Source organism: Dasypus novemcinctus, chromosome 16, assembly GCF_030445035.2.
Source record: "Dasypus novemcinctus isolate mDasNov1 chromosome 16, mDasNov1.1.hap2, whole genome shotgun sequence".
NCBI classification, from domain to species: domain Eukaryota; kingdom Metazoa; phylum Chordata; class Mammalia; order Cingulata; family Dasypodidae; genus Dasypus; species Dasypus novemcinctus.
In genome coordinates this window covers 74166926-74189980 of record NC_080688.1, presented here as the reverse complement: position 1 = coordinate 74189980, position 23055 = coordinate 74166926, and the positions used below count along the sequence as shown (strand labels likewise).

Here is a 23055-nt window from a genome sequence, read left to right as displayed (position 1 = left end):
CTGAGGAGAAGGGTGAATGGGGAGGGACTCTAATGGCTTTGGGGTTTCTTTTTGGGATGATGGAAATGTTCTGGAATCAGATAGTGGCAATAGTTGCACAATCTTGTGACTATACTAAAAACCAATTAATTATACTCTTAAAAAAAAGTGTTAATAGCAACTTTATTCATAGTTGCCCTAAAATGGAAACAATCGAAATGTCTTTCAGTGGGTAAATGGATAAACATGGTCCATCCACACAGTGGAATACTACTCAGCAGTGGAAAGTGATGGACTGTTAATAAAGGTAGCAACATAATGAATCTCCAGTGCATTACGTTAAGTGAAAAAAGCCAGAGTCAAAAGGCTATGCGCTATATGATTCCATTTATGTGACATTCTGGAAATGGTAGACAGAATGGACAGAAAACAAACCATTGGTTTTCAAGGGCTTGGGTGGGGCTGAGTACAGGGACACTAGGGAATTTTTGGGGTGATGTTGAAATAGTCTTTATCTTGATCGTGGTGGTGGCTATTTGACTTGTATGTTTGTTAAAACTTGGTACTAAATTACAAAAAGAAGGGAGGGTAAAAACCCTCAGTACTGAACACTAAAAAGAGAAAATTTTATTGTTTCTAAATTATACCTCAATAAACCTGGCTTTAAATAAATCTTACAGGCCATTGCAAGTTTCAAAAGTAGAGCTGCTTGATATCTTCCTGCCTTCTTGTCCCCTGAGCCTCATCTGCTGAACTGTAGGGCCCCTTAGATCTAAACAAACAACTTTACATTTACAAATGAAAAGCAGCAGAGCTCCAGGAGAGGGATTCCTACCTGGGACAGACCACCTTGATGCTGTCGACCCTGCCCAGTGGGCCAGAGTTCTCTGCATCACACCTGGAGGCAGGAATGACTGTCATGGGTAGGACCTCAGTGGGATAATCTCAGAAACAGATCTGGGCTTAGCCAGAAGAGCAAAGGTGAGACTGGAAATACATGAAGCAGGGTATGAAGTCCTGCGTTCCACTTGCTCATCATGAGCATTTAAATGTGCTGTCTCAGTGGTTACCTTCTGAACACGGCAACTTCGGCAGAAACCTCCTTTTCCAGAATGAAGTCTCTTACGTTTACTTTCAGATTTAAAATTAGTCATCCAGGCTGCTTGTTTTGCTTTTCTAGTAATATCCAGAGTTATTTACCTGCCATTATGTCATCAGTTAACTATATAATAATAAAGAGCAGTGAGCAATGGCTGATTTCTTTCCCATATGTATCCCATTAAAAATGTCTTTCTTGGGAAATTTTTTTTTTTTTTAAAGATTTATTTTTCATTTATTTCTCTCCCCCCACCCTGCCAGTTGTCTGCTCGCTGTGTCCATTTGATGTGTGTTCTTCTGTGCCCACTTCTTATCAGCGGCACGGAAATCTGTGTTTCTTTTTGTTGCATCATCTTACTGTGTCAGCTCTCCATGTATGCGGCGCCATTCCTGGGCAGGCTGCATTTTCTTTCGTGCTGGGCGGCTCTCCTTACGGGGCGCACTCCTTGCGCATGGTGCTCCCCTACACGGGGGACACCCCTGCATGGCACGGCACTCCTTGTGCGCATCAGCACTGCGCATGGGCCAGCTCCACACGGGTCAAGGAGGCCTGGGGTTTGAATTGCGGACCTCCCATCTGGTAGGCAGATGCCCTATCCATTGGGCGAAGTCCGCTTCCCAGGAAATCTTTTTGATAATAAAATATCTTTCAGATTCATCATTTAAAGGGGGTTTCTCCACAGCAGGGGTTTGCCGATTAGTATGAGTTGTGAGCTATGGCAGGAGGCTTTTCCACACATGGAACAAAGAAAAGATTTTTCCCTGGTATGTGTTACCTGAGGCTGAATAAGGGTTGAACTCCAGTTAAAAGCTTTTCCACCTTTATGGTATTTATAAGGTTTCTCCTCAGCTTGAATTTCTGATCTTTAGTGAGTTTTGAGGTGGGCCTGAAAGTGTTTTCACATTCATTACATCCACAGGATTTCTCACCATTGTGAACTGTACAATGCAGTTCAAGGTTTGTACTGTAGCTGAAGGCTTTGCCGTGTTCATCACACACAGGATTTTTCTCCAGTGTAAATTTGTCCATGTAGCATCAACAAATGCCTTCCTGAGGCTTCTCTTCAGTATGAATTCTCTGATACTGAGTGAGGGTTGACCTCTGGCTGAAGGCTTTCCCACAATCACCACATTCATGGGGTTTCTCTCCAGTATGAACCCTTTAATGCTAAACTAGAGGTGAACTCTGACTAAAGGGCTTTGCTGCACTCCTTACAAACATAGGGTTTTTCTCCAATGTGACTCCTTAGGTTTTCAGTATGGTCAGAGTTATAGCAAAAGGCTCTGCTGCATTCATTACATACATAGGGTTTCTCTCCAGTAATGCAACATTTTAAAATAGTGAATTTTATGGTATGTGAATTATACTTTAATTTTTTAAAATGTGGAGAAAAAAGGAATGAGTGGAAGAAGTACTGCTTGTCCTTAAGTTCTCCTGCCTGCCATGTGGTTGGTGCCAGCTTCTTGTCATGGTCATCTTGCAGCTCTGTGAAGCCTCCTGGCAGGTGGGAGAAGACCTTTCTACTTCGGGAAGGGTTCAGGAGTAGTGAAGCCCTCCCTGTCCAGCTTCCTTTGGGCTGTGTAAGTTCCAGAGTTGCTCTGGAGTTTCGAAATTTTAATTTTTGCATAGTACTTTTTAGAAAAAGTTTCCTAGATTGCCTAACTTCAGACTTTTCTTGTGGAATTTTATTTTCATTTTGCTTCATCCTGCTCATTTAGTGCTTGACTCTCTAGCCTTGGACTAATTCAAATGAATTAGAACAATTTTTTGCGGAATTTTCTAAGAAGTGGGTTTAGATAAAGAATGCGTGTAAGTGAGAAATGTCATTTATCGTTCTGTGAACCACGGAGGAAGGAGTAAAGGCAGAGACTGAGAAGGAAACAGAGTAGCAAGAAATAATTTCATAGTAATTTAATAATTGACCAAGGGAAAGGGAGCCGGTAAATGAATGAGCGATGGCTAGTGTTATACTTTGGAGGTCTAAAATTATAGGAAGCCCACGGCTTCTCTGTGTATAATAGAGCATACTGTGTGCCAGGTACAGTGCTGATGACTTATGTACATTATCCATTTACTTCTCAGAACAGCCCTCTGAGGTACAGTGGACTCTTCTTTATATTCCTAAGGCTTTGACACTTTTAGGTGATTCAGCCTCGGGACATTTTTAAATTTCTATCTTGACTCTCAGTCCCCCAAAGCATGGGGTCTTCGTCCAGGGTTGGAAGTTTAATAGAGAATCATTTTGAACTGGGTGCAGACCAGGGCCATGGATGGAGCTAAGAAACACCGACCAGGGTCTGAGCTGGGACCACAGAGAACTGCAGGCCCCTGTGATGGCCATGGAAGATTTGCAGACCTTGACCTTAGCATTTGAGTAGATGAGATGAGCGTTTGCTAACTCAACCCTAGAGAAAATAAAAAGTGTTACATTTTGTTTTGTGTAGGAAGCCCAAAACTGGAATATTAATGCTAAACATGGGAGGCCCCGAAACCCTGGGAGAAGTTCATGACTTCCTTCTGAGACTCTTCTTGGACCGAGACCTCATGACCCTTCCTATTCAAGAGTAAGACGTTATAACACCTACACATTTTTTATAACTTAATGCAGTGCAGTGTGTTTTGCCTTATATGTGTTCTCAGTTCTATAGTTGAAAAAAAATAAATGATTTTAATGGATATCTGGTAAAGGTTCGAGCAGCATTCTTATTTTCTATTAGCTATCAGAAGGATATGATACCGGAAGAGCTGCAGGGGAGAGAAAGCTAGTTAGCCGAAATTGTCCTTGAACCCTTGCCTCCCCGTAGCCCTAGAAATTGTGTCCTGACACAGCCAAAGTACCTTTAAAGATATACTTGTACTGTGCATTGAAGAGATGAAGAATAGTCAGCAAAGCAGGGGTTATTATTCATTTGTCCTGTCCTAGAATATGGACTGCTGGCTCTCCTTCCTTTATTCCCCTCATCTTTCCTTCTCTCCTTTTAAAATAGTTTTTTTGTAATGAAAAAATTAATACACATAAATGATTAAAAATGCAAATAGTATACAAGTGTTTAGATAAAAGAAAGAGACAAGTGTCTTTTTCACCTAGGACTCTAGCCTCTCAATTACCCTGCCAGAGACAAGCACCATTTCATGTCTAGAATAGTTCATGCATACACAAGTATACACACACACATGCATCACACCCGCCACCAAACCCCCCTCCCTTTTATTTCAAAAATGCCAAATTCACTATATACATCATTATTTGGTGCTTTGCTATTTATCTGTTTATTTTTAATTAGCAATGTCTCTTAGAGATCATTCTGTAATAGATTATATAGATCTGGCTCATGTTTTTCACAACTGTGTAAATTGCTTTGTATGGTTGTTCCTTAATTTATTTTACCAGTGCTTCACTGATGGACATTTAGGTTGTTTACAGTCTTGCAGTGAATAGTCTTGTACATACATCTTTGCTCACATTTGCAAGTATATAACATATCTATAGAATTAATATGCATTTTTTAAAAATCGGAGAAATGTGTGCTTCCTATGCCTTATATCCTAGTTCCTGCTAGGTGCATTGCAGGATCAAAATGTTTTAAGGTGGTAGCTACCATGCAAGCAGGGGTCTCTGCATGGGTACTTGGTGTCCTGAATCTTCAGGCTGTGCTGCCACCACACCTTGTGGAGTAGAGGTGGCTTCTCAGAGGGACCCACTTTTCTTTCTGATCTAGCCCGGGAGAACTGGCTATTGTCAAGGACCTTAACTTTCTATTTTTCAAGCCTTGATCTTGCTGGGCTCTTCCTAAAATTGTGCTTATCTGTTTTTTGTATTTTTTTTTTTTTTAAGATTAGTTTTTAAATTTATTTATCCCCTACCCCTTGCTGCTTGCTCGCTGTCTGCTCTCTGTGTCCATTCACTGCATGGTCTTCTGTGTCTGCTTGTCTCCCTTTTTGTAGTGTCATCTTGCTGCGCCAGCTCTCCACAGGCGTGGGCCAGCTTGCCTTAACAAGGAGGCCCTGGGTTCGCTCCCATATGGTAGACGGGAGCCCAGTGGATTGAGCCACAGCCGCTTCCCTCATCCGTTTTTATTGAGTAGGAAATGTTTTTCACATTGCTAAGGTGGAATAAAATCAACTTATCTCCATGTTAAATGGTTTAGCAAGCTGGCACCAATCATTGCCAAACGCCGGACCCCCAAAATTCAAGAGCAGTACCGCAGGATTGGTGGCGGGTCCCCCATCAAGAAGTGGACTTCCAAGCAAGGAGAAGGCATGGTGAAGCTGCTGGATGAGTTGTCCCCTCACACAGGTACAGTGTTTCTTTATTATGTTGCCACACTGTTATTTCAAAGTAGGTATGAAGTTGGAAAGCATATTGGATGCCAAATGCTGTTCTGGGTACTGGCAGCCCTTGATTTGTGGGTGTTCCTGCATCACACATGGCTGCTTACTTCACTCTTGAGGCATTAATCTTTGCCCTGAGCTGGATAGTCTTTTCCTTTACTGCCTTATGTTACAAGTAAAAAGCTGAAGATTTGGAACGTTGGTTTCAAATGCAAGTTTTGTTAAGTTGAGCTAGATTGTAAGGCAGAAGCTACATACTGTGAATAAAAGATGCATTTATCATTGCACTGGAAAGAAATCTATGGGAAATGGATTGAGGCAGTTACCATTGCCTTTTCTTTCAGGGTGGGTAGCTCATTAGATCCACATTTAGAGCAGAGGTAGCTAGCTATCACTGAAGCCACGAGATACTGAGCACCTTCCAGCAACTGCTTTCAGCACTCAGCAGCAGTTCCACCACTGTATGCCTCTTGGGATGTGGCACTAAAAAAAGGATTGCATGTACCTGGCAACTGCCCTCTGAGAAGCTCTACATGTAAATGCTCGTGTAAAGATAGAAAATACTAAATCCACAAATGAACTAGAAGTGCCATTTTTAATTGCATCCAGGATGCCATTGGTTGCAGGACACATCACTGTTTTTACGGAGTACTAAGAAACAACACTGCTGGTCAATTTGAAGACACTGTCGTAGATTCCTAGGGCTGCTGTAACAAAATACCACAAGCTACGTGGCTTAACACAACAGGCTTTTATTCTCTCTCAGTTCTGGAGGCCAGAAGTTCAAAGGCAAGCTGTCAGCTAGGCCATGCTCCAGAAGGCTCTGGGGCAAACCTTCCAGGCCTCCCAGCCTCCGGGGGCTCCGGGTGTCCATGGCTTGTGGCTGCATCACTCCAGTCTCTGCTTCGCCTTCCCGTGGCCTGCTTCCCTGGGTCTGTGGGTGCTCTTTTCGGTTTCACTGGATCCTCATCCAGGGTGATTTCACCTTGGGAACCTTGTCTTAATTACATGTACAAAGACCCTTTTTCCCAACATGGTCATCACATTCTGAGACGCCTGGTGACCATGCCTTTGGGGAGGGGACGCTGTTCAACCCAGTACTGATGCCACTTGTAGACAGACCAGAGGTGTCCAAATGGAGAGAATGTCCACCTCAGGCCACGGGGAGTGCGGTGAGTGCAGGTCCCCTGCGGCTTCAGGACCAGCCGGACCAGGCAGGCCAGAGGCTTCGCTCGGCAGGGCACCCCGAGTGGCACCCCGTGTCGCCCTCTGAACCACTGTTCCCCACTGCACACAGGGACAGAGGGCTCCAGCCCCTCCCGCAGAGCACCCCAAGTGGAAATTTGTTCAGTTGCATTTCTGAATACCAGGTTAGCTTCCTGCCCTCACTCGTGGCTCCAGGGCATGTCTCAGGCAGTTCAGTCCCATGGGGCACACTGTGGCTTTTGAAGCCTCCAGTGAGGGAAGCGAGGCTGACCTCCACTCACACCTCCTTGGTAGAGGACAGACCCTCTGGTCGCTAACAGTTGACACCAATAGAGGGCTGGTTTGAGTGAGCTCTGCAATTGCTGTGCTGTCTTCAGGGCAAGGAGGAAGCACGTCTCCTGTTTCTATGTTACTATAGTACCCAGCAAGCACCATGAAGGACCCTGGTGGGTTGTCAGACTTGAAAGTGAGCACAGATGGAGGGCGCGTCCTTCCCTCCTCCTGTCTCTGTGCAAGCACCAGACAGGCCAGCTGTGGCCGTAGCCACCCAGGTTGGCCTGGAAAGAGTCCCACGAAATGACCTGGATTTAGTCAGGGCCCCACTTAATGTGAAATGTCTCGCCGTTTTAATATGTGGCCATGTTAGTGTAAAGAGGGCATTACAAACATGTAGAATCTAGGGTTAACTATTCTCTGCCATGGTAGTGGCGAATAAGACCACTTCATTCTTACCTAGTAAAAACTACTGTGAAAGTGACATTTTAAAAAATTGGTTCTTAAACATTCTGTCCTGAAGAGACTTATTTAAAAAGCCTATTATTCTCTGTGATTGCACTGGGGATAAGTTTAGGGCATTCGTGAAGCATAAATCGGCTCAGTAGCTTACCAGTCCGTGCCCTGAAAGACCAGTAATGCAGCAGACAGTCATCGGTGCTGGTTTGGAGCTGTGTATCCCAGAAAAACATGTTCTTAAACTTAAGCCATTCCTGTGGATGTGAACCCATTGTAAATAGGACCTTTTGATGGGGTTACTTCAGTTAAGGTCTGAATCGGGATGGGTCTTAATTCTATTACTGGAGTCCTTTATCAGCAGAATGAAATTCAGACCCACAGAGACAGGTCGCAGGAGAGTCAACGAAACCCAGAGAGGCTGCCATGTGCATTGCCATGTGACAGAAAAGCAGGGACCACAGATCGCTGCAGCCAGCCCCAGAACGCCAGTCTTCTGGGAGAAGCTTCGCCTTGAAGATGCCTTGATTTTGGCTTCTCTCACCCTCAAAATTGTGAGCCAGTAAAGTCCCATTGTTCATGCCAACCCATTTCATAGCATTTGTTTTAGCAGCCAGGAAACTGAAGCATCATCTTTCCTCCTTTCCTTCTTCCATCCACTTGCTTGCTCACCCACCTCCTCTTTCAACTGTTCATTCACACGTCCATGCACCCATCCATCCATCCTTCATCCATCCTCAGCTCTGACCCTGTGACAGGTGTCAGGATGAGGATAAAGTCAGTCAAGCCTGACCTTCGTGGAGCGGCACGTTTGCTGGTAGTTTTCATCCAGACAGAGTAAACTCTCTTGGGGGCTACTTTGGGCTTCATTGGATTTTGGGAGCTTGTCAAGGTGCTGCTCACAGGAAGGCATTGGTATTGACGACTCTTTGGCATGTCATTGTCCTCGGTGGCCCAACCTGGGTTCCTTTGAGGCAGGCAAGTTAAACTTTTGCACCCTCCTGCTTGCCGGAGGACCACTGTGAGCTGAGATCACGTGCCAGCTTGATCAGGCGGTGGTGCCCAGTTGTTTGGTCACGCAAGTGCTGGCCTGATTGTTACCGTGAGGACATTTTCTGTGGCTGATTACATCTCCACTGAACTGGAAGATCACCTTCACCAATGTGAGATGCCTCATCCCATCGCCTGAAGGCTTTGAAAGAAGAAGTGATGATTTCAGCAGTCAGAAGAGAGAATTTCCATCTCTACTTTGGCTAGCCAGCTTCTGGGGGATTCACTGAAAAACTTCCCTGGTGTTCCCAGCTTGTGGCCTGCCTTATGGGATGTGGAGTTGCCCATCCCCACCATCATGTTGTAAAAACCTCATAATATTTATATTACATGTGTATATGCATATTTATCTCCTAGTGTTTCTGTTTCCCTAGAGAACCCTGACTAATGCAACCTCCTGCTTCTCAGCAGGCCTGCTTGGGGGTGCGTGGTTGAATAAGGCCCAAGGCCTCCGATTCATTCAGCAGCAGCAGCAGCCCGCTGAGGCTGCTGCTCAAAGGAAAAGAATGGTTCTGTCACAGCAAGTGTTCCACCTCCTGGAGCCTTGCTGCTTCAGGCCCGTCTGCTTACGGGGCAGGGGGAGTGCTTTTGAAGACTGGCTGGAGAGGCTCCCTCAGAGAACATGCCCAGGATCCCTGTCTCACTGCGTGGCTTGCATGTAGGACAAATGAAATCACCTCAAGGCTTAGAGACTTGAGAGACTTGGCAGTGAAGACTGAGGGCAGCTCCCAGCGAGGCTGGAGGCCCCCACTCCTGTCCTGCTGCCTCGAGGGGGCATCTGGGGGGGGAGGACGCCCTCCCTGAATCCCTTCCTGTGTTTCCCTGTCCTGCTTTCTCTGTTTTCTTTATTTCTCTCTCTCTCAACCTCTCTCAATCCTCTTCCCTTCTTATCCTTTCTTCCCTATCCTCTTCTTTCCGAGGAAATTGAAAAGTTGATTTTGAACTACTTCTATTTGTTTATTTCTTTTAGGACAGGTTTCCTGTAGGCAAGAAAATTGGTGATTACAAGCAGATAGAAATGTTGAGGGTGGGGGAAGGGGGAAATGTGTGTTTGTACAAATAAGAAAAATTTTAAAAACTTTTTAAATGCTTCATGCTCTCAGTTTTTAGGGAAGTAGTTGTTGCTTGGTGTAGCCAGTAAGGCAGTTCTGAGACCTGCCCAGACTGCATAGAATTGACCAGTCGAGCAGCTCAGTGACTTTCACTGAGGGGTGACTGGGAATTAGTTTCACTGAGTGACACTGCACAGTAGTGATTTAGGGACTAGAGAAGGGGACAGAGGAGAAGTGGAATCCTTTAATAACCATCTAAATCTAAAATATATTTTAAAAATTACGGTGTAACTATTTGGATTGTGACTGCTTTTAAGGAAGCTGGAAGTACGGGCTACTCTGGAAATACTCCAGTTCTCCACAGGACGCCCTGTGGGTGAGAGCACAGGTGCTGGCTCGGGTGGACTTGGCTTCGCCTGCTTGGCAGGTCACTACCTCGCTGAGATGGGGATGATGTCGGGACTCAGTCATGGTGAAAACCAGGTAGGAGCGTCCTGAAAGGGGTTAGCATGGTGCTCGGTACGGGGCAGAAGTCCAGCCAGTGTGGGCTTTTGTTTTTCATCAGCACAATCTGCTGCCGGTGGAAAAAACAACAATCTGCTGCCGGTGGAGCTACATATTTGGACTCCACACCTCAACTGCTGCACGTGCTGAAGTACCAGTGGGCTAGAAATTAGCAAAGCTTTACTGGTTCCTTTTTTCCTCTTCTCATAGCTCTTGCCGAATTAGCATCCAGGGGGCAGCTGCACAGACACATAGCTTGTCTGGGGCACATCGAGCCTCTAGAGGCCCCCTGGCCCCACCCCCGCCCCGGTACTGCTCCTCCCTGGAACAGCCAGCCACTAAACCCCACCAGCCGGGGTCCTTAGTGAACACGGCTGGCCGGTCCCTCAGGGTGGCCCGAGCCGAGAGCGCGTAGTCACCTTTCCTAACATTTGTTTCGCAGGCCGTCTTTAAATGGACGGTGGAAGTTACCTGTTCTCTGCAGAGAATTTTCTCTCTCACTTTAAAATGCGGCTCCCCACCCTGCCTTCATCTGTCGGGCAGCCTCTCCGCCTCTCCTGGTCTGTGATACTTGAGGACCTCCTGGCCCACAGATATTTCAGTAGCAACTTTCAAATGCCAAACAGTTGAGAAGAATATTGTGAGAAGCAGTTGACCTGCAACTTTGAGGATTTTGCTCTGTCAGTCTGATAATTGTATTGTTTCAAAATAGAACAGGAACAAATTCCACCTAAGCCTCAGTTCAGATCACCAGGAATTGCTTAAAAATGGACTTAATGATATTTGTTATGGTTGTCAGTTTTAGCACAAACCACATAATATTTGTACAGTCCCCTGGAACTTGTTTACAGGCTCATGTTTTCTGGTTTGTTTGAACGCAAATCACGTATTTTATTAAAGGGAGCATATAATTTGTGGCCTAGAACGTAGACAGCCATAGATGATTCCGTTTATACCCTATCCTTCTTCTTTTTTCAGTCCCCAGCCTGAAAATCCTGAATCCGACCATCCGGCCCATGCACATACATGCTACTCTCTCCTGTCAGTTTTCTGTGACTGTCCTTAGGAACGTGCTCCCTGGGTCAGGTTCCTGAGGAAGGCTGCTCTCCATCTATGTGTCTTATAAACTTGTCAGTTTTTTCCTTTGTTTTCATCTAAGTGTTTCTTATGGCAGTTTAGTGTCCTCTTCTCAGTTGCAGCACCTGCTAATACTTTGGACAGTAACACTTGGTTTTATTAGTGCTGAAAGTTTATGTACTGTATTCTGTTTCATCCTTGAATATGATTTATGGGTAATCCATTGAAAAGGCAAGGAGGAAATGTCCAGTTTTGTGATTTTATGAAGCCTAGGAAAACTGCAGTGAGGTTGGGGATGCTTTTTGAAATTCAGGGAAAAAAAAGATGCAGGAGGAAAAAGGAAGAGACAGAAGAGGGAGTTGGGAAAGAGAAGGGGAAATACCACCAAGATGTGTAGCTTAATCGCACAAGGAACAAATAATTTAAAATCCCACTTGGTGCCTCCAATTGAAGCCTTGTTGTTGTTGTTTCTCATATGTATTAGTCAGCCAAGGGGGTGCTGATGCAAAATACCAGAAATTGGTTGGTTTTTATGAAGGATATTTATTTGGGATAGGAGCTTACAGATACCAGGCTATAAAGCGTAAGTTACTTCCCTCACCAAACTCTATTTGCACTTGTTGGAGCAAGATGGCTGCTGACATCTGCGAGGGTTCAGGCTTCCTGGGTTCCTCCTTTCCTCCTTTCCAGGGTCTTGCTTCTCTTTCCTCTGTGAGCTTACTTCCTAAGGCTTCAGCATCAAACTCCATCATCAAAACTCCAACATCAAAAAACCCCAATTCTGTCCCTTGCCATGCCTTTGATCTGTGAGTCCCCACCCACCATGGGGTGGGGACTGAATGCCCTACTGATGCAAGAGGTTTACCTGATTACTTAATCCAGTAAACCTCTGAATCCAATATAATCTAATATGCCCAGAGGAAAAGATCAGTTTATAAACATAATCCAATATGTCTTTTTGTAATTCATCAATAATATCAAACTGCTACACCATATATTAAATGGAGTCATTTAAATTATTAGTTCTCAGTGAACTTTTATTGAGTATGTGAAATGGTTCTTGTCTTGGTATTTTCTATAAACCAGGTGGCCTGGGCTCTAAGTTGATGGGAAGGAAGCCATTGATGAGCAGGCTGGGAACGTGGAGCCGGCCTGGGCTCAGGAGGGGCACCCAGGTTATAATGCCAACTCAACCACCTGCTCAGTTAATGAGCTCAGAGTCTCCATTTCCATATCTGAAAAATGGGGTTAAATGAGAGAGAGAGAGAGAACAGGCAAAGTGTTGAGCACGGTTCCTGGTACTTCAGAGGGGCTGCCACAGAAAGACCAAGTGTTGGCTCTAATCTGCCTTCTCCGAGTCTCTCTCCTCCCAGTCAGCTCAGAGGATCAGGGGCAGAAGCTTGTGTTTAGAAGCTCTTGTTCTGAGTAAAAGGGGCCTTAATCCCAGAGAATAGTGATTAAAAGTCCCTCTACCAGCTGAAGACTGGATACGATCCAAGGAATAGTCTAAAATGGTCCACATTCTTAGCATCAGAGGAAAATTGGGTTAACTGTTCTTTGTTCTGGCCATTGCATTATGTTCAGCGATGCCAAGAAATCTATATAAAGATTAATCCTTTCTCCTTTCCTAACAGCCCCTCACAAATACTATATTGGATTTCGGTATGTCCATCCTTTAACGGAAGAAGCAATTGAGGAGATGGAAAGGGATGGGCTTGAACGGGCGATTGCTTTCACTCAGTACCCACAGTACAGCTGCTCCACCACAGGTAAGGGCATCGCGTTGGCAACGGGAGGGTGGCTACGACCTGACAAGACTAACCCGACCCTGGCAAGGCTAACCCGGGAGTGCGGAATGAAAGGATAAATCGTTTGAGATTTGAATGGCAAATCCAACCTGTCTCCTTTAAACACGAACGTTCAGGTCTGCCTGTTTGAAGTCTCATGGTTCACAGGTCCTTTGAGTTATTGGCCAGTCTGCTGAGAATTAGGAATGGTGGGTGGAAGGCAGTGGCTGCAGGGTGGAGGTTTAACTGCAGGTGTGTGATGGATCAGGAATGAGCCCGAGGCCACTTTTCCTTATTTTGACTGCTACTCTAGTATTCTTATTAACGTAGCAAAGGTGACAGCTGTTTCCATTGGAAAGCAAGGGCAAGGGTGCAGGGCCCACATTACATTTAACATTGGCAATATTGGTATGTTTTCTGGTTGTGCTTCAGTTAGATGGTGGTTAAATTAAAGCCCGGTTTGGGGTTCCCTTTGCATACTCTTTCAGTGTTCTTGATTTTGGAGAATATTACTACTTGTCGTTTCCTATGTATTTAACTACAGCTGGAGAAAAAAATAAATGTTTGGCAATCCTTGTATAAAAATCAGCATGTTTTTTTACTCCCAAATTGCTTTTGTAGTGTATATTATTTGTAAGGGGGAAAGGCTCCTGGAGGAAATATTCAAAGCCTTTTGTGTGCCTTAAATATTTGTTCAGAGTTCCAGTAACCTATTAAAATGTCTAATTTCTCATATGCCCTCAAGAATTTGAATTGTGATCACTTCGGGAGTAAATGGACCTCTACAAATTTGAAATGCCTGGTAATATGTTATTGGAGAATGAATCAGATTCTGATAAAATTTTAAGCTATGCCTTGTTTTAAAAAATATACCTTAACATGTAAAAGTCCTCTCTCAAAATGAGATAAGTTAAAAGGATGATTACATGACAGAAGGATCAACTACTGGTTTCATTTCAGTTGAAATGAATGTTAGAGTTGCCTCTAACAGTATTCCAACGTGTACATCACTTGTAAAAGGCCAGGTACATCTTAGTTTCAGAGATAATAAATCTTTCGGGAAACTAGGGTACCCTTTATACTGTACCTTTTGGACATTCATTGTTACGGCCGAACTATAATATCTTGTTTTCTAATGTATTGATCACAAGCCGTATTCTAGGTTATATCATATAAAATATGGCTCTAAACCTAATTGACTAAAGTTCTTATCATTAGAGAAATAGTGGGTTGGTGATAGGAAGCATGGGAATGTTTGGGGACTTGAGGAAGAGGCCTTGTGTTAGGATTGGCTCTATAGGGTTAAGGCCTGGCCCCACTGCCAGCTCCTCCAGGCCAAGAAAAAGTTGTGTTGGGTTGGCACCATCTGTGTTTTTTTTAACTTTGAATTGTTACCATCTCCATCTTTTGCTCAGAAACACAAGTTTTATTAGGTTACCTGTAAGGATTAGGTGGCCATTTAACTTATTCTAGAGAATGACAATAATTTTGTAGAAGCAGATAAAACTCAAAACTCAAACTCAAAAAACTGCTCATAATGACATTGAAAAGGAGGGTTATAAAGATTGTATAGTAGTATGAAAAATTTTCAGGATACCAAATTACAGCTTTGTAAAAAAGATCTGGGGAGAACTATGCTGGAATAGAACAATGATTTGTATTAACAAGCTGGGATTGTGGCCGAATTTCTTTTTTTCCTTCCCCACGCTCTACATTTTCTATAACGGGATTGATTGTCTTTATAGTAGAAGAAAAATTTGACATGCTTTCAAAGGTAAGATTTGGTCCTTGGAAATAACAACTGCTTGTATTTCATAAATTCATGGCTGTTGTGTTTCTCACTAGAAATAGCTTCAATAGTCTTGGAAAGTCCACCAAGATCAATTGCTTTTTAGTGATCTTCATTAGCAGAGTAGTTAGATCCATATGCATTTTAAAGTATTGAAATGATTGTAATTAGACTGATGTGGTATAGATGCAGCTACCTACTTCTAATTACTGCCTTTCATAGTGTATTCTTTTATTTTCGCCATAGTCAAAATGCATTCACTAAGTGGGCCCCTTATGTTTCAGGCAGCAGCTTAAATGCCATTTACAGATACTACAATGACATGGGGAAAAAGCCAATGATGAAGTGGAGCACCATCGACAGGTGGCCCACACACCCCCTCCTCATCCAGGTGAGCCAGTGGCCACGGCAGCTGGTGGGGACCCTCCCGGTCCCTGCTTGGTCCGCGGGTGCGTCCTTCCGAGCCTTGCCCTTCTTTCGCTTCAGTTGTATGTTGTAGATTTCTTTCTAAGTATTAGAGTCTTGATTTATGACAAAACGAGATGAAAGACTTAAAGATTAACATGGCTAGACCCTTCTTTCTTCGCCTTGCTGCTGCCAGCCACAAACTCTAGCAGAGCCAGGTTTAAGTTCTGTATCCCAGAGAGCAGAATGTTCAAGACCATGCATGGTACTTCAATAGAGGGAGCAATACTCTAATTTACGTTCACCAACAAGCTGAATCTCTATTTCCTTAATCCTTTAACATTGCAGAAGATTCAGACAATTTAAAGGTAATTTATGCATGGCATTGAGATGTGGAAATAAATTTAGTATTTCATTTGAGAAAGTTGCATTTATTAAAAGATTTATGTCATTTATGGTATCCCAAATTTCTTGTCCATCATTAACATTTATAATACTTATATAAGTAATTGCTTGATCTTACGAGAATCAGTTAAAGCTTCGATTCTAAAGTCAAGGCCTTTGAATTGGTGTTATTGTGTATGTTTCTGCCCTTCAAATATGAGTGCGATTGGTAATTGCCCTAAATCATGCAGATATGTTGTTTTGTTCTGGAAAACGTATGTTGGGGAAAGTTTCTGCCTTTAAGTTAATTTAGGCAGGAGGAATATTAAGTGATTTGGATTTTATCTAGTCCAGTTTTTATTCCTTGAAGTAGTCTTTGGCTTCTGGCAAAACACTAAGTTAAAAACTCCTAATGTCACTTAAAATCTGTCGCCACTAGATGGTGATAGAGGTCGTCAAAATCAAAACAGCTCTTTCCAAAGCAGACCTTGTTCCTTAGGCATGAAGAAGATGTAAAGGGTTAATGCTGGGTTGAAATCCAGTTTTAAGAAAAAGGTGAAAAGGAAGAGCCCTCCCCCCAGGGATGGGTGTAGCTTTGGGCTACGGTGCCCGCCTCCTGCCTGCCTCTTACTGTGCCTGAAGCACTGTGCCCCCCCCCCCCCGCCCCCCTTGTTCTGGAGAGGCCCAAGATGGGGAGAAGGGAAATGGGGGTGTTCCAGGTCAGCGCTGTCGCAGAGGGACAGAGGGATCTGCACAGCATCTGTCGGCCCTGATGGAGGAGTTAGATTTGCATTAAAATTCAGTGCTTTGAACAGGGGGGAAGCCGAAAGACGGAAGGGTCTCTTAACTGAGGAAGTCTCTGTTCCTGAAATGGAGGGAGTTTTGGAGGCATTTATCCGCCCCCTGGGACAGTGTGATTGAAGGCTCCGAGAGCTGGGTGCCTCTTTCACAGAGCAGGGGGATGTGCTGGAGCTGGCGCGCAGGAGCGGCCCATAGCGCCTCCTCACCCACCGCACCAAGGTTTTGAAGCTGGTGTTGAGTCTGTGGCAAGCCATCGTGAAATTTATTTTGAGGTTTTTTCCAAAATGAGAAAAGGATAAGATGTAAAAATTTTTCCGGAAACAAAGTTTATAGATTTTTTTCTTAACATAATACAGGTTACATGAGAAAAAGATTTGATAGCTGGCAGGAATTTAAATAGGCCTAAAGCAAAAAAAAAAAAAAAAAGGCCTAAAGCCCTTTTATTATTTTTAATCCACATCTCTACAGTTACTAAGTAGTAATTGCTCAGAATTGCATTTGCTTATTTTACTCTTACCTCTAATATTCCTCTTTATCTAGCTGTTGGAGTCATCCGATATTTAAATTCCAGGCCCTTAAATTAACTTTGAAGGGGACCTCCTATCTAGGCTATTGTCCAAAACCAGTCGTTTCTGAGTATCCTTAGTTTGTAAGCACTGCAAAGCAAGACCACTAGAACAAAATAATGTTTTTATTTGTATCTAATCCTATCACATTTACTCTGTAGGTAAACTGTACATTTCGAAAAGGGAATTACCTCTCTAGGCAGCATCATATGCCTTTGAGCATTTAGTTTCCCACTTTTGAGGGTCTGGAAAGATTAATCATATCTCAATATTTATTAGGGAATGGTTTGCTCATCCTATAATACTGACTACTGCTATATCAAAATACCAACAAATGCAATTATTTGGAAATAATTTCAAACATGCAGAAAAGTCGCAAGACCAAGAATAGTGTTAGGAACTGTCATCTACTCTTTACCTAAACTTACCCATTATTAACATTTATCCATTTGCTTTATCATCCACATACTCTGTGTGTATGTCTCCATAGACATAACTATTTTTCTGAACCTTTCGAGGGTGAATTATAGATATTATCACCTTTGTACCTATACTCAAGTGCATATTTCCTAAGATCAGGGATATTGTCTTACACAGTCACAGTGTGGTATTCAGCTTGAGTAAATTGAACGTTGATACTTACTGTTAACTAATCTATGTTCCTATTCCAGTTTTGTCTCTTGACCCAAGAATGTCCTCTGTAGCATTTCCCTTACAATTTAAATGACAAAGAATGATTAAAGTGTAAGATGAAAGCAAACCTCTTCAGATCTGGTATTTCAGCACGTATCCATGTGAACCGGAAAGTGCCAGCTAGATGAGGGGAGTGAACCGGTCTGGTGGACAGAGATTTGGAGCAGGAGGCTGTGGGGCCTGCAGCCAGCCCGGGCCGCAGATGGGCCTGCTCAGAATGGCCCTCAAACCCACTGCCTCCAGCCCCGGCTTGCGAAGTTAATGAGGGCGGTCCCACCTCTGCTCTGTCTGTGGAGTTGTTAGGAAGATTGACCCGGGGAGGAGACGGGCCTTCGAAGGAAAGTGTAAAAATAGACCAGTATTTTCTTATTTCTCTTCTATTTCTGTTCAATGTATTCTAATGTGGTAAGACTAAAAGCCAAATTAAGGAAGATTTAGAAAGACCCTGTAAGCTATTTTCCTGCTCACCGAGCACACGAGAGGCCTTAAAGCAGCGTCTCCTTCCTTTCCATCTGGAAGTGTGCCCTCTTCCTCCCGAGGGGCCGCAGCTCCAGAGCGTTCATTTTCAGTGAGCCATTAGCGAGCTTTAGAAGTTTCCCATCAAATTCCCTAGGCCCCTGAAACTGTTATGATCCATTTTGATGATGAACCAAAGCAAGAGAGACTGTGTACTGTGTGCACTTTTTTTTAAAAAGAGAGTTCCTCCCCGGAACAACAGCCACGACAGTGGCAGCGGTGTTAGCGGCCTTCCCCACCCCTGTCCCACAGTCCCCACCCCCCATTTGGGGTGGCAGAAGGGGGAGGTGGGGGACTAACAGGCCACCCGCAGGTATTCTACGCACAGGATTTGTGAGGACGACGGAGATGGCCGTTGCTACTCGCTCGACCTCTCTGACAGCCCACGTGGCGTGGTGTGGATATTTTCTGCGTGGGTACTGTGTGGACAGAGACCACTGCAGATATGGGCACAGCAAGCCAGTGAAGCAGGGAAAAGCGACTGCCCCAGGTCTAACTGCCAAATCAGCCCTTGCTGCTTCTTCAAGTCTCTCGTCAGTCGTTGGACGGCTTGAAATGAGTGCAGGCGAAGCTGGGTCAAGAAACTCAAACTTGGCAGCTGTAGGAGGCAGGCACAGAAAACTGGGTGATTGCCATCGAGTTTGTTCCTGGGCAGCCCTACCGTGGCTGCACTAGCCCTCCTGCCCTGAAGCACCCCGCAGGACTCCCTGACCAAGCCAGAATCGAGGAAGAGCAAACTGCTGTGCAAACAGAAGCAGCTTTGCCCCTAGGCTGCAGTGGGAGAGCGCGACCCGGGCGGGGGACTTGTATGTCTCCATGGAGAGTCGTGTGACACGTGGGGCTGCAGGTCCTACCTCCAGTGGATGCTGCCAGAGACCACATGTAAGAAGAGTCTTGCAGGGAGGCTCCTGAGAAGGACATGGAGCTCTCATTTGCTGTCCAACACAGAAAGGACGTGGTTTGTGGGATGTCACGGTGGTCTCTGAAAGCCAGCCCCAGTGGGCCCTGCTGTGGAACTCTCCAGCTGTGGCCACACCTACTGTCTCACGTGCATTTGCTAGTGGAGGAGGGCTAAGCAGTTTGAGAGCAAGATGGTGAAGTCCTGCCCAGAAGGCCAGAGCACATCTAACTTTGTAATTCCAAGTGAGTGCTGGGTGGAAGAGAGAGAAGGGAGGCAGAAACTCATACAGACATGCAAGGAGGCAACGAGCACCAACGCGTACAGGCATTTCGATGAGGGCGTGGGAGCTGCCCATTTGGAAAGAACAGCTTTTACAAGCATGCACAGGAGAGAGGAGCCACAGAGACAGACTGTGGGCATCAGACAGTCACCGGGCCCAGAGAAGGAGCCACTTCTGGAGCTCACCGAGGAGAGAGGACAGCAGTTCCTTTAGCAACAATGCAGAAGAGGGTGTCACCTTTGAGCCGGGCAACATGTCGCTTCTGCTTCTGGCTGCAGGTGGGGACATGACCTGACAAACTCTGAAGGTGGTGGGACTCGTTTGATGATGAGCCAGAAGATTTTTTTTTTAATTTAATTTTTTGTTTTTAGATTTTCTTTTATCAATTTTTCTTTTTTTTTTTAAAGATACATAGATCACACAAAATGTTACATTAAAGAATATAAGAGATTCCCATAGACCCCACTCCCCATCCACCCTACTCCTCCCACATCAACAACCTCTTTCATCATTGTAGCACATTCATTGCACTTGGTAAATACATTTTGGAGCATTGCTGCACCGAATGGATTATAGTTTACACTCCCCCCCCCCCAGTCCATTCAGTGGGTTATGGCAGGATATATAATGCCCTGCATCTGTCCCTGCAATATCGTTCAGGACAATTTTTGACTTGGCTCGATAGCACCTTCCAGTGAAGCAGGAACTGGTCTGTGGCTCTGCGACAGGAGCCCTTCCCTGCAGTGCGGTGGCAGTGCCTGTGCCCCTCCCCCGGGCAGGCCTCCCCACTCCACGCGCACTGAAATCTTTTTTGCCCATGGTCTGTCTGCTTACCCCCTCACCTCTCTCCAAGAAGCGTGTTGTTTTCTCTCTTTAAAAAGTTAGAAAAAAAATAAATCTTAAAGGTAAAAAAAAAAAAAGAGTTCCCTTTTTTTGAGGATTGCTCTGAGATTTTTGGTGTAGCTCCTACTTTAAAAGTACTCTCTTCCTTCCGTTTCCTTCTTCCCATTTCTTCTTCGTCCTCCTCTCTTGGTATCCCTGCAGTGCTTTGCAGACCATGTTCTGAAAGAGCTGGACCATTTTCCACTGGAGAAGAGAAGCGAAGTGGTCATTCTTTTTTCTGCTCACTCACTGCCAATGTCGGTAAGTAAGAATGTTTTGTTGGATGACTTAGTACTAGGGGATTGGGTTGTTTCATTTTCTAAATGTGTGTAATGGACGCAGCTTCCATAACATCCTGAGCACCAATGTAAGGAGGAATTGTAAAATCCCAGCCTTAACTTGTTACAAATTTAACTAGATTGACCTCTTGAAACCTAGTAACAGTCATTTCATATTATAATGTTATACATAGATGTTAGCTTAATAAACCCATTAAAAAAGCTTGAAGAGATACTCGTATCTATGAAATTTTAATAAGTGGGACAGTTGAAAGAAGACTGCTTTTGACTCCCCTGTTGAAAAAGTTCAGCCTAGTGTTTCAGTGTGTTGAACTGAAGGGCCTCCATTCAATCCCATTTTTTTTTGTCCTCAAAAAAGACTTAATAGGGGTTCTCTGAATTCCAGGAAGCAATTATAGTTTATAATTTACTAGACAAGGAACCACATTTAGTTCACATGCGTATAGAGTGTGTCATGTTTCGATTTGACTTCTCCTTAGTTTATCATATTATATTTGGTTGTACATTTAATTAGTGCAATCTGTGCCATAGTGCTTGTGATTTTGGAAGTAAGAATGATCAAGCTAGCATGCTGTATGATCTATAGAAGTGCTTGGAATAAGCAGCCAGTTTCATCATCTTTTAGTGTTTTTCAAAGCCTAGAGATGGATTACATTTTCTTGGGTGTTATTAAGATTCTTAGCTCCAGGGTTCATGAAGTCTGGGGCAAATCTTCCAAGTGGTCTCTACTGCCATCTGGTGGCCATCAGTGTCAAGCCCTTGCAGCTTTGCCCCTCCTCCAGCTCCACCAAGTGGTCACCGTTTGGGCAGTAGGTGGCCCTGGAGATAAATTTCTCCATTCTGAAAGCCTGCGTGTTTTGTGTTAACAGGTACGTATTCTACTTTTTGATGTCACGCAGATCGCACATCCATGCCCCCACCCCGTCCTCTTTTGATAACTGCCCTGTGTAAAGAGTCTGGCTGAGGTGCCAGAGGGAAGCCCTTAAACCAGGAAGTGAGGACACACGTTTTTCCTGAACAGTCCCAGGTGCTGCCCCCTCATCTCCCCCTTGGCCGCACTTCCTTTCCTCCTCTCAGGCTGAGTGTGCTCTGCCAGGTTTTTTCCCTCCCTGTGGGTCCCGTGTGGGACCCAGAGATGCCATCAGGTCATGGGATAAGAAAATAATGTGAATGTCCAGCAAGAAAACTGATCTACCACACTCTTCTTTTCCTGTACTTTTTTTTTTAAACAAACTTTTAATTTTGAAATAATTTTAGGTTTAACAGGAAAATTGCAAATATAGTACAGAGTTCCCGTATACCCTTCATCCAACTTCCCCTAATGTGAACTGGTCACATGGCCAGAGTGTAATCAGCAGAACTAAGAAGTGGATGCAGGTGCGATGCTAGCAGCTCAGCGCCCGACTGGATTCAGCACTTACTATGTTTTCCCACTGAAGTCCTTTTTCTCTTCCAGGCTCCATTTTAGTTGTCCCATCTCCTTAGTCTCCAGTCTGTGACAGTCCCTCATCCTTCACTTGACTTTGAAGACCAAGGCATTTTTGAAGTGTTATTTTGTAGAACATCCCTCCCCTGGAGTTTGCGGTTTCCTCGTGGTGGGCTGAGGGTGGGCGTGGCTGGGAAGAGCCCATGGAGATACCGCACCCTGCGTGGTGCACCTTGTCTGGGGCACCCGATAGCAGCGTGCCTTAGAAGGGGTGATATGACCCTGGACCACGTGGCAAGGTGGTGTCTGCAGGACTTACCGTTGTAAGGTTTCTGTTTTCCCCTTTGCACCTAAAAATACGCTGGGGGAGATTCTTTGAGACTGTCCAGCCCCCTTGCTGCACCTGGGCTCTTGCCTGCTGGCCACAGTGTCCCTTGGGGGAGCTTGCCAGCAGCAGTCGTGGCTGCGCCCTTCCGCTTCCCTCATTCCTTCCACATTGATGCCCCTGACGGCTTTTTAACTAACTTTTAGGAATATCTTAACATAGCCTGCCAGTATTTTAGTTCAACAGTATTTGTTGAGCACCTGCTCTGTGATGCCAGATACGGCTTTCTAAGTGCTTAGGATATAAGAATGAACAAAGCTGACAAAAGTTTTTACCCTCAGAGATTGGGGGGCATAATATTTAAGAAGATGATCTGGTATGTTAGAAGGTGATAGATGCCTTGGAAAGAAATAAAGCAGGGTAAGGGAGCTGAGATGTCAGTACACAGCTAAATTTTAAGGCAGTTAAGTAAAATACACCTTGACCTTTTTCAAAGGTATTAGCCAACAGGTGTGACTGTCAGGGGCCTCTGTCAAACATTTCCCGCGCACAGGTCGTTTGCCTACAGTCCATTGTTGTAGGAAAAGTGCGGGGAGAAAAAGAATTAGAAGGTACGAGGCGCATACTTGGGGAGCCTGTAACCTGAACCCCTGTGTGGCTTCTTCGCTCCTCTCTCATTCTGCTGGCATTACATCCCTTCTGTTTACCTGCACCTCACTGACCCAATACTTCTCTGCATTTTCCATCCGCCACTATTTTAATTCCTGTTTTTAAATCATCCACTCATGTGATTACTAGGATAGCAATTCCTATCCCGTGTTGACTCTTTCCGCTTAGCTTTTCTTGTGTCATTTCCTTATTTCAGAGAGGAGAAAGAAAGAACCCCCTCTAATAGTTTTACCTTGTCATTCTCTGTGACTAATTTGGGGCATAGACTTCTTTATTTCATCAGGAACCTTCGCGATCCTTGAGT

At 44.5% G+C, this 23055-nt stretch overlaps 1 protein-coding gene and 1 pseudogene across 2 annotated transcripts in view; both read left to right on the top strand.

Moving 5' to 3' along the window:
- FECH (ferrochelatase) overlaps positions 1–23055 on the top strand; it is a 43851-nt gene that overhangs the window by 9200 nt on the left and 11596 nt on the right. For both annotated transcript variants that reach the window (XM_012522865.3, XM_004452292.5), the window contains 5 exons: positions 3523–3642; positions 5227–5375; positions 12663–12797; positions 14889–14995; positions 20195–20293. In XM_012522865.3, coding sequence (XP_012378319.1) covers positions 3523–3642; positions 5227–5375; positions 12663–12797; positions 14889–14995; positions 20195–20293 — 610 coding nt within the window. The remainder of the gene's footprint in view (positions 1–3522; positions 3643–5226; positions 5376–12662; positions 12798–14888; positions 14996–20194; positions 20294–23055) is intronic.
- LOC139436688 (E3 ubiquitin-protein ligase makorin-1 pseudogene) lies at positions 16083–19566 on the top strand (annotated as a pseudogene).